The following is a 12,961-nucleotide window of genomic DNA, read 5'->3' as shown; positions in this document are numbered from 1 at the left end:
AACTTGTCATTTTTAGCCTCCTTAGAATAAATGAAGATGCACTTTTTTCAGATTTTTTTTTTTGCCACAATAATCTCAGCAGTGAGTTCAACAGGCTAATTATATACTGTGTTAAAAAACCTTTTATTTTATGTGATTTACATGGACACTGTAAAAACTGTTTTATAATTCCTATGCTACTAATCCCGAAATTATTGACACCGATACAGTGTTACTCTCTGATTAACTCTTCACCATTGATGCTGCTTCTTTTTATTTATTGATTGATTTTTGCATTTCACTGAGCTTGAACCATAAAAATAGACTTTCTATTTTTGAAAGTCAGTTTCATTTTTGTTTACAGCTTGTTTCACTTCATACCCCAGATTCTAATTTACATTAAGGCCCCTCTCACAGTAAAATAGAAACCGTATTTATTGTAGTTTAAAAACAAATGTTACTGAAACATTTCTGTGCTGTTAGCCTTATCTTTTGTAACAGCTCATTTATACAGCACCTAAAGGCTGGGCCAAATTTGACATAACATGTCACGTTAACGTATGGGATTTAACACGTTCAGACTCCTGTTCACTGACAGACTAGTATACAGGGCCTTAGGGTAAAGGAGAATCAGAGCCTGTAACTTCCATTAAAAAAAAAAATCTTAGGAGCCAATTCTGTGGTGGGCTGAGAGTTTTCAAAAAGCTTCAGTGGGTGTGGAGCACACTCAGGATGTCATGGCGAACACTCAGTACCATGTAGCATTAGGTTATTAATATATATGAGCACTCCCATCATCCTCTTATCAACATATCAAACCTACATCTTTATTAGAGCTGGTCAGGAATTCCCTATCAAAATGACATTGAATGTAGAGAATGCTGTTTCCGGAAAGTTGAATTTTCCATGGGAACATTTCAATTTTGCTGATTTTTTTTTTTTTTAAATTTTCCATCAATCTGAATCAGAATATTTCAGTTTGTCGAACATTTTGAGTCAGTTCAACATTAAACTTCATTTCCGTATTGTGCTGCCTTTGCCTAATGGCAGTTGTACTTCGGAGCCCCATGCTCTCCTATGGGCAACATGGACTCCCCTCTGACCAAGCTGGGTGGTGCATCAAAGGACACACGTGATCAGGGCCGGTGTAAGGATGTTTCACGCCCTAGGCAAAACTTCCACCTTGCACCCTCCCCCGTCCCCGAGCCCCCGCCCTGAGCCCCCCCCCCCCCCCCACGGCAGCTCCCGCTCTCTGCCCTGAGGCGCCACCCCTGCGGCAGCTCCCCATCCCCCACACTCCGCCCTGAGGCACCCCCCCACCCCAGCTCACCCCTGCTCCGCGCACGAGCACCCCAAGCATGCCATTGCTGCTTCACTTCTCCTGCCTCCCATGCTTGCGGTGCCTAAGCTGATTGGCGCCACAAGCCTGGGAGGTGGGAGAAGTGAAGCCGCCACGGCGTGCTCGGGGAGGAGGCGGGGCAAGGGTGAGCTGGGGCGGGGAGTTCCCCTGCTTGCCGCCCCCCCCACTTACTTGCTGCAGACGGCCCTCCCCGCGCTCCCCTGCCCCAGCTCCCTCTGCCTAAATGCCGGCAGCGACCGGGGCGGCCGAAGATCCGTCCGCCGCAGTCACTGCCGAAGAAAATGCCACCCCCCAAATCCTAGCACCATGGTCGCCTAAATGGTTGCACCGGCCCTGCACGTGATTGCAGGTGTATTATGGGAAATGTAGTCCAGATGCATCAGATGAAGTGGGTTATAGCCCATGAAAGCTTATGCCCAAATAAATTTTTTAGTCTCTAAGGTGCCACAAGGATTCCTCGTCGTTTTTGCTGATACAGACTAACACGGCTACCCCTCTGAAACCTGTAGTCCAGTCAGGGACCCTGGCCCAAATGGGACCTTCAGGCTCCCAATCTAAAATTCCCATGGGGCAATGTGGCATCATAAGGAAATGGAGTTTAATTTTGAACTTATTCTGTATGAAACATTTTAGGTCAGTTCAACAAATCAAAATAAAACATTTCAGTATGGGCACACTGACAAATTTCATTGTGATCGACAATGATGAAATGCTTATCCATTTCTGAATCAAAATTTTTCAGAATATTTTGATCCATGAAAAATTTCAAGAATCCTACTTTTCATCCTGATTCAGGACAAAAAAAAATTAAATTATTAGATTTTTTCTTTGAGTTGGAAATTCCTGGCTAGGTTTTCTGTGCCTGTCACTGTGCTGCTATATCAGCATCATACAAATTTAAGCCAGTGCAGTTCAAAAGACTAGCTTTCAAAAAAGTTGTAAAAACACAATTGTCCCCCACGTTCAAGTTCACAATGGATCGTTGTCACATCAAAAATATAAAGTCTGTATTGAAAAGACATTACAGTACAAAGATGATGTCAGTACATGATGGGGGCTGAGTTTTGCCCTCTGCACAGCAGGTAGGCGAGGAAAAGGGGAAAGCAGGTGTCAGTGATTATTAAAGTGACAAAGAGCCATAGTCTCACCTGGAGTAAATCTGCATAGCTCCATTGACAATCCATTGCTCTACTGACAATCAGCTCCATTTATACCAGATAAACAGCTGGTCTATAGGTTGGGGTTTTTAAGGTGAGCTGGTCAGAATATTTTTTTCCATTGCAGAAGATTTTGACTTTTTTTCACAGATTTAAAACCAAAGTGTTTTGGCCAAAACTTTTTCAGTTTTCAGCTGAAAATTAGAGCATTTTTAGGTTTTCCAATAAAAGATTGAAATTTTTTGAGCAAAAGGCAATTTTTGCTTAGTCAAAAACCCAGTTTTCCATTCAAAAATAATTTTTGAAAATTTTCAACCAGCCCTGAAACCAGCAATCGGGGCAGTTCTATCCCCTTGCAGGAGGGGTAGGTTAGCTACTCCACTTCAGCACCGCAGAGAACTCTTGTTTTGAAGTCCTAAGTTAGACTTAAGTGGTGGAATTAGCCTTTTGCTGAATTATGCCAGGAGGCCTTTAGCATGTGGAGATACAGTAATCTACACCTGCATCTTTTCATACATATTCAGTTGTGTTTGCTGCTTTAAATCAAGCAGATGGACTCGCAAAGCAGAGCATCCTGAATCAGGTTATTTAACATGCAGTAAAAGATGCTGCAAGTGCGAGAATCAGAATAAAAAGCTAATTGTGTGAGATGAGGACTGAATTGAATTGGCTGGCAGCTGTAGGAAATGCTGCCATCTCTAGCGAATAGGCTGATATTACACAAGGGGAAACATTCTTTAGCACTGAAGAACAAAATTAAACCCTCAGTCACTTTGTCTTTAGCAGCTAGGCTTTGATTGTCCCCAAAAGCTTCCATTGCAAGTAGTATCTTCTGTACTTCCTATAACCACAAATTGACAGAGGTAGGATCCTGCACAAGCCATTCATCACCTAAGTAGTCCCACTGAAGTCAATGCATCTAAGGATGGACAGGGTCAGACCCAAGGCAGGACTATACATTCTGATATAGGTGGGCTTGGAGGGCCAGATCCTTCGCTGGTGTAAATCAGCCTATTTCCATGGACCTCAGTGGAGTTATGTGAATTTACACTCTCTGGGAATTTGGCCCTAGAATGGCACACATTTGCTAGGATAAAGGAAACTAACAGCAGGTGTCTGTGGTATGCATGCCTACCACATGAATGGGTCAAATATTTGTGACCGTTAAAGCCATGGGAAGATATTTCTTCCTCTTCAGTAACTGGTCTGACTTATATTTGTATGTCTGCAGTGCTTAAAAAATAAACAGACCCCAGGGAAAGTGCTGTGGAGTGTTTCCAGCAGGATTAGCTAGACCAGACCTTCCCAAGATTCATTTAAATGCTGCCCTGTTTCATACTTCCTGTTTATAAAGGCAAAATCACTACTGCCAGCAACTATTCATTTTCACAGTAGTTGCATGTAAAGCGGGAGCATGTTGATTTAACTCCATGCACGCCACACCCTGAGAAGGTAGGCAATGAGCCAAGTGATACAATGCACTTTGGTAGAATGTACATTCTGTTTCTCAAAGCCGTGAGGGTTTGATCTTGTAACACATCTCCCACTGAAATCAGTCAACCCCTTACCAGAGTGCGCAGCACCCAGGAAGGCTGACATCATTTTCAGATGGTTTCCCATTGCACACTGTCTTATGTGGGTTTGTTTTTTTCAATTACCAGTTCCTCAAGGCAGAGCATGTCTTTAATGTTGTGTATTGCACAGCCCGGAGCAACACAATTCCCTGTGCCATGATAATAACACATAGCATACTCAGTCGGCACCATTAAAATGGGTGCTTATTACAGCATTGTGGTATTTATAGTCGTCTCTGTACTTAGAATGGGAAAGGCCATAGTAAGATTGACTCCAACAGGTGGGGAATGTCTAGCTGTATATAGCGTTTTTCTTGTTCGCGGGACACTGCAAACATCGGGCTATGCTCTGACCCAGAATATATGCTCAAGAATGGGAGGAGGAATCCCCCTTACGATCCTATCCAGGTCCAGGAACATGGGAGTAAGCAGGACTATTTGCCAGCTGACTCCCACCCTGGAGCATGGCAACAGAGAGAGGAGGGGAACTGGCTGGCCAGAGAAGCTGAGCTGGCAGGATTGGAAGAATAATTTACTGCTGGTACAGGCCAGCAGCAAATCACTACCCTTCAGGATCAAGAAAGAAGCAAGGGAGAAATTGTGACTCCCAGGGTATCTCTGAGGCACAGTGCTTCCTGGCATGATGCAGTTTATGCACCAACACTCGTTTCAGACTTTGCCTAAATTCATAATCTAAGTTATTGTTTTATTAATGTTTACAACAGGATTTTGGGTCAGTAATTAATATCCAAGTTCTGCATGTGCACAGGCTACAGTCCTGCTCACCTCCTGAAAGGTACTCGGCACCCTAAATTCTTGAGGACCACAGTGGGAGTTGATGTCACTGGCTGTCCCTCAGAGCCTGGTTGAATCAGACACTGAGGTCAAAGGATTTTTCTAAGACTCCAGAGGAAGTCTGTGTCAGAGCCAGGGCAAGGGCAAGAACCCAGCCTGGCATAAGACTCCATGGCGTTCTGACACCACCAGACCAGGGCATCCACTTGGATCTGTGCAGGCTCAATGACAGGGCTGCCCCTAATGTAATTGCACTATCAAAACCATATGCAATGGCCATACGCAAAGAACTGAAATTGAAGCTTAGGAATCCAGTCCTGCTACTGATTCCCTGCAGACAGACCCTTGCATCCGTGCAGGACCCCATTTATATAATGGGACATCGTACTAGCCTCAGGGTCTTTCAATTGCAGTATTAGGACACTTGTCTGTATCCACTTGGGAAGCAGGAACTGTGGCTTTCTAAAGCTTCTGTGAACTGTTGGCACATTTTGGGCATTCTACAAGGCTTATTATTCGCTTAAACCTTCGCAATAATTGTTTATGTACTGCCCCATCAACAGAACTATTCACTTGCTTAAAATTAAGCATGTGCTTAAGTGCTTTGCTGGATCAGGGCCAATGTGCTCAGCACATTGCAGGATCAAGCTCTCTATTGGACTATTCCCATACATAAAGTTGCTCACATGGGCAAGTGTCTCTCCGACTGGGGCCCATGGCAGGCAGTGTGGCCTAGTGAGCAATGCACTGGAGTGAGACTCAAAAGCCCTGGGCTCTATTCGCAGCTCTGTCACTCTGCTGGCTGGCCTTGGGCAAGTCACTTCACTGCTCCTTGCCTCAGTTTCTCCATTTCTGAAAGGGGGATAATGAAACTGATCTCCTTTGCAATGGACTTTGAGATCTGCTGATGAAAAGTGCTATGTGTGAGTTAGGGATTGTTTATTATTATGTTTTTTAACAGTGATTATACAAATCTGGGCAGTGGGAGCTAGGTAGGAGGTCAATGGAAAAAAAGTGGAAAGGAAATACCAGTGAAATAAGTTGCTTGCTTCAGAAATCCAACTTCATATTGTACCCTTCTTTCCTTCCCCTTTCTCCTCTCACTCCTTCTTCATGGTATTTTTCCTTTCAGTACCTAATTCTAGTCTTTTATTGTTTTTCTAGGAAAACCTCTTTTTTGTAATGGAATATCTAAATGGAGGAGACCTAATGTTTCATATCCAAAGCTGTCACAAGTTTGACACCGCCAGAGCAACGTAAGATGGTTTAACTGCCTTTTACTTTATAGGTCACATACTTAATGTAATAGGGAGGCAGTGTGACCTAATGGATAAAGCATGGGGACTCGGGAGACTTGGATTTTGTTTCTGGCTCTGCCAATGGCCTGCTGTGTTAGCTTGGGCAAGCCAGTTCTCTTCTCTGTGCCTCTGTTTCCTCATCTGTAAAATAGGAGTAATGATACTGAACCTCCTTTATCAGAGGGGTAGCCGTGTTAGTCTGGATCTGTAAAAGCAGCAAAGAGTCCTGTGGCACCTTATAGACTAACAGACATATTGGAGCATGAGCTTTCGTGGGTGAATACTCACTTCGTCGGATGCATGTCGACGAAGTGGGTATTCACCCACGAAAGCTCATGCTCCAATATGTCTGTTAGTCTATAAGGTGCCACAGGACTCTTTGCTGCTCTTACTGAACCTCTTTTATAAAGCTTCTGGACCTACAGGTGAAAATTATTATATTAGGGCTTGGTATGATTACTGTTATCTGGCCTCAGCCACTGACTTTGGGCATGTCACTTCCTCCCCCTGTGCCTGTTTCCCCTCCCACCATTTCTCTATCTTGTCTGTGTAGCTTGTAAACTCTTCAGGGCAGAGACTTTCTCTTATACTGTGTATGTACAGCACCTAGCACCTTGCAGCCCCAATCTCAGTTGAGGGGTCTAGGTACAACCAGAACAAAAGCACAAAGTGTACGTTCCATTTCAAGATCTTCCAGTCAAGCGTAGCCTTTCATTCAGCTGATTTTTCCAGTCATGGATCAGCGGGCCCAGTCTGGCTGCTGAAGTAGGTACCTGGGCCTTTTCATACAAAGTGTGAATCATTCACTAAAGAACTAAGATGGTGGGGTTACATTGATCCACATCTCCAGGGAATCTACAGAGAAGAAGACTGTAAGGCAATAGCAGAGCTTTTGACAACACACCAAGGCCCTGATTCTGTCCCTTGTTTTGGCCCCTCTGTTTGGCTCCAGCCACAAAAGGGCACAGAACAGCTGCTGGGGATTTACCCAGATAGGAGGGGTTCCCTTGACTCCGCAGGGGTGGCATAAGCAGCCCCAAGCCACCTTCCTTCCCTGTTCTTGGCAAGACACATCTTGGGGCAGGACGAGAATTGGGAGAGGACAGTGCCATTGCTGGAACACTCTGGGCCGTGCAGGAGCCCATAAGTGGCTGTTGAAAATTAGAGCAGCCCCTGGGCTGCCCTAAATTTCACTGGGAGCTGGGTAGGCCCCGATTAGGCCACAATTTTGAGAGCACAAAGGTGGCTTAAAACTCCCCCACCTCCTCCCCCCCCAGATTGTGCCGCACTTTGAATTTCAGAGTTCTGATCTCACTGCCACCGATGGAAATCAGGAGTAAAACCCCTGAAGTTAGTGGAGTTACAGCGGTGTAAAACTGGAGTAAACGCGAGGCTAATCAGGCCTCTGATGCTCAGTGTCAAATGTCTGGGGACATCTTCTGGCCTTGTAAGTGTGTGGGCAGCTCACACTGAGCCATGTTCAGCCCTGATGTAAATGAACAAACTCCCACTGTAGGGGAAATAAAGCAGCCAGGATTTCCCACTTTGATTGCTGAAAGTCTTTGCAGGCAGGAGAAGACTCTCTCCAGACTCTAAGGGTGTGTCTACACTACAGTTGGGGGTGTAATTTCCTGCTCAGGTAGACATACGTGCCCTAGCCTAAAAACGGGATGGCGATGAGGATGGGTGGGGCTGTACTCTGGGCAGCTAGACTCTCCCACCTCCCGAACTGCTGCAGCTACTCTGCTGCTTTTCCGCTCTTGCTCAATCAAATTTAGCACGTGTACATCTACCGGAGCCGGGAGTTACACTTTTAGTTCCAGTGTAGATGTACCCTTAGAAAAAGCCATTGAGCAAAAGGACTACAAACGAATCCCATAATCTTCAGCCATTCCCAGAAGTTGAAGCTCTTTAGCTTTAGGATGACTGTGTAAGCCACATGCCCCTTTATGCAGAGCTCCTGAGACCACCTACTTTGGACAAAAATAGTATTTTATGAAAGAAAAGGGAGTCTCTTGTTTTTGGCACTGAGAAGCAAAAAAAGTAGGATGGTAATAATTGGAGATATACTGATCTCCTAGAACTGGAAGGGACCTTGAAAGGTCATTGAGTCCAGCCCCCTGCCTTCACTAGTAGGACCAATTTTTTGCCCCAGATCCTTAAGTAGTCTCCTTGAGGATTGAACTCACAATGCTGGGTTTAGCAGGCCAATGTGCAAACCACTGAGCTATCCCTCCCCCCAAGCAGGATGGGGACATGAAGCCTGCCAAATTGAATGGCAAAAAGGTAAATGTATATAAAAAGTAAATACGCCAAGGGAAAATTAAAAATGTATATAGGCACGATTGAAATAGAGGAATTGAAATAAATAAAAGTTTTTTCTAAGTCCTTATGCCAGCAAACGATATTGTAAAAGTCAATATTGAAACACCTTAGAAATTAATTTCTATTTAAATAACAGAGCCTAATTTAAATAAAAGTTTGATTTGTTGAGTTTTCTTTTAAAAAAACCCTGAATGTTGAGGATGGTGCCCCCAGCCTAGGACATTCAAGGTCTGATGAGAGGATGCAGTCGCATCCAGTGGAAATATGGCCCTACGGTTACATTCACCTCTGGGCAGAGGGGTCCTATTTTGAGGGCTGAAGTGAAACTTAAGTGGCGTATTGGTCCTACACTGGGCCTGTGTATTGGGGTGAAGTTTCACCCCAATGCAGAAATGTGCTGTGAACAAGGGTCTCTAAAGAACCTTGGTAAAAAATGACTCTACAAAGGACGCAAGTAGCCAGATCTGCAGCTGGTGTAAACTGACGTGGGGTAAAATTTCCAAAAGCACCGAAGTGGTTTAGGAGCCTAAGTCCCATTTTCAAAAGTGACTTAGGCACGTAGGGGGGCAGATTTTCAAAGCTGCCTAAAGATGCACACTAGGCACCTAAGAGGATTTTAAAAAGTGCTTACGCAGGTAAGGGGCCAACTCTCATTGATTTCCCAAGTGATTTAAATGGCAATTAGAACCAAACCCTTTAGAATATCCCACTCGGAACCTATCAGCATTTTTAGGTGCCTAAATAATCTGTCCCTTAGAAGCCAGAATCAAAAGTCAGTGGAACTTGGGCTCTTAAGTGCCTAAGTCATGTTTGAAAAAGGGAGTTGGGGTCCTAACATCACTCGGCTGCTTTTGAAGACGTTGCTTGTAATCATTTGACTGCAGTGGAGTGATGCCAATTTACACCCGCTGCGGATCTGGCCCCGAATGGAGAATTATTGTGGGGAGACATCAGTTCTGATGCACGGTCTGTTTTTTTCCAGGTTCTATGCTGCTGAAATCATTTGTGGTCTGCAATTTCTTCATTCTAAGGGAATAATATACAGGTAGTTTTACACTTTGGAATCTAATATACGGCACAGTTCGGTTTTTTCTTCAACATATTGATTTTACCTGCTAGTTTGTACTTTGTTCTTCTTACGACTATTGAATTTACAACACGCTTTGTTTTTCATCCCATTCGCCTATTTTATTTTGGGAGAGAGAGCTTGGAAAAGAGTCGGTCTTATGCACCCTTTTGGGGATCCCATCCCCTACGTCCATTGAGGTCAATGCCCATTGTGTATTCCAAAGCCAGTTTGAGATGTTATGGACATTTACAAAGTGCCTTGCACTGAAAGATCCCAAAGTCATGATTGCAGAACCTGGGCCCAGCTCCTCCAGTATATGTCCATTCAGAACTCCCACTGACTTCGTTAGGAGTTTTGAGTGCACCAGCACTTTAACCTCGGGTCTGTAGACATACTCTAGAGAAGCGAAAAGTGGCCTCAGGGTAAATGAGGATTAGACCCAACACCAGGGTTTCATTAACTAACCTTGCCAGCAATCAGTAAATACTTGAGCTGGTTGGAAAACAAATTTTCTGTCCTGTGAAAAATTGTGAGCTTTGGGGAGGGAAATTGTTCAAAATTGGGTCCAAAAGCCAAACTTTTACATTTTTCATTGTTTCATTTTGTTTCAGCGAATTTGAAACACTTTGTTTTGATTTTGACCCTTTGCATTTATTTATTTTTATAAAGTCGCGTTTCCAAATGAAAAACCAAAACTTTTCCTTCAGAAACTATTGAGAGGAGAGGAGTCAACATTTTCTAAATGTTTTGCCCCATTTTTTCTAAACAAAATTGAATCAAAATTGACATAATTTAACACACAAAAGAGTCGGTTTTGTGTAAACAGTGTTTTCTGCTGGAGAAGGGTTACGATGAAAGTTTTTTTGCCCAGCTCTAGTAAATATCCAGGGCCTGATTCCCTCGTTTGCACCTTGTGTAGTCAAATACCCCTCTGCCAAATGGATGTCAAATCCTAGCAGTCTGATTTGCCTTCTCTTAGCACAGGTGTAAATGACTAGAGAAGGTATGGGGGAATCAGGCTGCCAGTTTTGTGTGTATATAACAAACAGGGATTACAGTTAATTCCTAAATAAAAGGGCATGGGAATAATGGGGAGTGGAAAGGGCTGTTAAAATCAGTCTTGTGGCTCACGTTCCCTCTGACGACAATCGCTGGCATTCAGCGTAATGACTGAACGTGTGGGAACGAGACTGAACCAGTTCTTTACAGGACAATTGACCTTCCAGTGCTCTGGTAAAAATGAGTTGTTAAATTATTACCTTACAAAATGAGGACGCAAGCAGATCATTGAAAGAAAATTAGAAAATTCTCAGAAGCAACAATGTTTACTGAAACCAACATCAGTTTATTTCAAGGTTAGTCATGAAGTGTAAACACAGTAACAGAAATTACAGTTGAATGCCTTGTTTACAAACAACCTGCCCATTAAAACAAAAGATTTGACTCACATAATTCTTCTTATTCGTTATTAGTATTCATGTGGGAGCCATTTATATAATCTGTATTGACCAATGACGGTGATTACTTCAATACGAGAGCAATATCACTGACATTAAGCTAAGAAGATACTATCCAGCATCTGAATGTGTCTTATTTTTATTCCAGCCCTTTGGTGCTTTTGAGAATTTTACTGAAAGTTCTTAGTAGAGCTGGATGAAAAACATGGGGGAGGAGGATGTGAGTTTGCAGAATATCAGTAGTTTTTGGCAGAAATTTCAATACCAAAAAAATGTTGGCCAAAAAGCAAAATATTTTTGTGAAATACAAAATATTTTGATTTGGAAATGCTGCCCTGATGACTCATGTGAGTTGTAGTTCAGGTAGCACATGCTGCCATTCTCCTCTACCGGCATTTTCCCGGATCTGACTACATCTCCCCTCTACATTTTAATAAACAGCCTGGGTTTTAATTGGCTGAAGCATGTTCAACGTTTGTCCCTTGAGCCAAAATAAAACTGTGGCTGATCAGTAATGGAGGTGGGAGCAAGTGATACTGTTCTTTGTTTCCGTCTGTCAGACAAAACAACATCACAGAATTGGATTAATCTCTTTTGTGTAACAGAAATAAAGTCAGTGAAGTTGGGAATGATGACAACATGAATATCTGCCGCTTGGAGAGTGAACGCAACTGTTGCCTCTGTATTTCTTGTTGATCAATGTCTCGCCTTTTATCCTGGCAGCAGGAGACTATTGTCCTGTGACAATGTTTTCTTCTCTTGATATTATGGTCCCTATTTTTAAACATTGGTGCTTTGTCTGGGATTCTCAATGGTGCCTCAGCTGGATGGGATTTGAATGCCTAACTCCCTTTTCTTTCCTTCGATAAACCCCATTCTTTAATAGGAGTCCAACGCGGCTCATGTTTGACTACTCAGATAGAGTGCTCTCAATTTTCAGAAGCAACTAAGGCCATGTCTACACTAACACTTATGATGGCAAAATTGATGTCACTCAGGGGTGTGAAAAAACTCATCCCTGAGTGACATAAATGTTGCCGGCATAAGTGGTAGTGTGCACACGTGCTCTGTCGGCAGGAGAACTTCTCCCACTGATATAGCTACCACCACTTGCTGGGGGGTGGTTTAATTATGTTGATGGGAGAGCTCTCTCCTCTCAGCATTGAGAAGCTACATGAGAGACCTTACAGTGGCACAGCTGCAAGGTCTGTAGTGTGTGGAGATATACTGATCTTGTAGAGCTGGAAGGGACCTTGAAAGGTCATCAAGACCGGTCCCCTGCCTTCACACCAAGTACTGTCCCTGACAGATTTTTGCCCCAGATCCCTAAATGGCCCCCTCATGGATAGGGCACACAACCCTGGGTTTAGCTGGCCAATGCTCAAACCACTGAGCCATCCCTCCCCATAGCCTAAGTAATTTTGGTTGCCTTTATTTTTGGGCTGCTCAATTTGAAACAGGTTCCGATTTTCAGAAGGCTCTGGGTAGCCACCCACTGGAAGTCAGGCCCCTTTCAAGATGCCTCAGGTGGGGTGCCCAAAATGACAAGTCACTTCTATATGCAGTGTTGTTGTAGCCGTGTTGGCCCCATGATATTACAGAGACAAGGTGGGTGAGGTAACATCTTTTATTGGGCCAGCTTTTTTGGTGGGAGAGACAAACTTTCGTGCTTCTCCAGAGCTCTTCTTCAGGTCTGGGAAATGTACTCGGAGTGTCACAGCTCAATATTCAGGGCAGAATAGATTGCATAAGTGAGCACATATTTCAAGGGACCATTCAAGGTAAAGTGGCTAAGTCACATGCTTAAGGGCCTGCTGGCGCATGTGAGTGCAGAAGAAATGTGCTCTTCAGAAAACCACGTTGAAAATTGGTCCCTGTGACTTAATCACTGTTTTATCAGCCGTAACTTGAAGTTTAGGTCAGCTCTGGAGACTAACCCAGAAGAAG

The 12,961-nt window shown here is 43.7% G+C and overlaps 1 protein-coding gene across 1 annotated transcript in view; it reads left to right on the top strand.

The window, feature by feature from the left end:
• The window catches only part of PRKCQ (protein kinase C theta), a 66,269-nt gene that overhangs the window by 38,938 nt on the left and 14,370 nt on the right, over positions 1 to 12,961 (top strand). Inside the window, exons 14-15 of the mRNA XM_045032460.1 lie at positions 6,030 to 6,121; positions 9,471 to 9,533. Coding sequence (XP_044888395.1) covers positions 6,030 to 6,121; positions 9,471 to 9,533 — 155 coding nt within the window. The remainder of the gene's footprint in view (positions 1 to 6,029; positions 6,122 to 9,470; positions 9,534 to 12,961) is intronic.

Source organism: Mauremys mutica, chromosome 1 (assembly GCF_020497125.1).
Source record: "Mauremys mutica isolate MM-2020 ecotype Southern chromosome 1, ASM2049712v1, whole genome shotgun sequence".
Taxonomy (NCBI): Eukaryota; Metazoa; Chordata; order Testudines; family Geoemydidae; genus Mauremys; species Mauremys mutica.
This window is presented reverse-complemented; position numbering and strand designations above follow the sequence as displayed.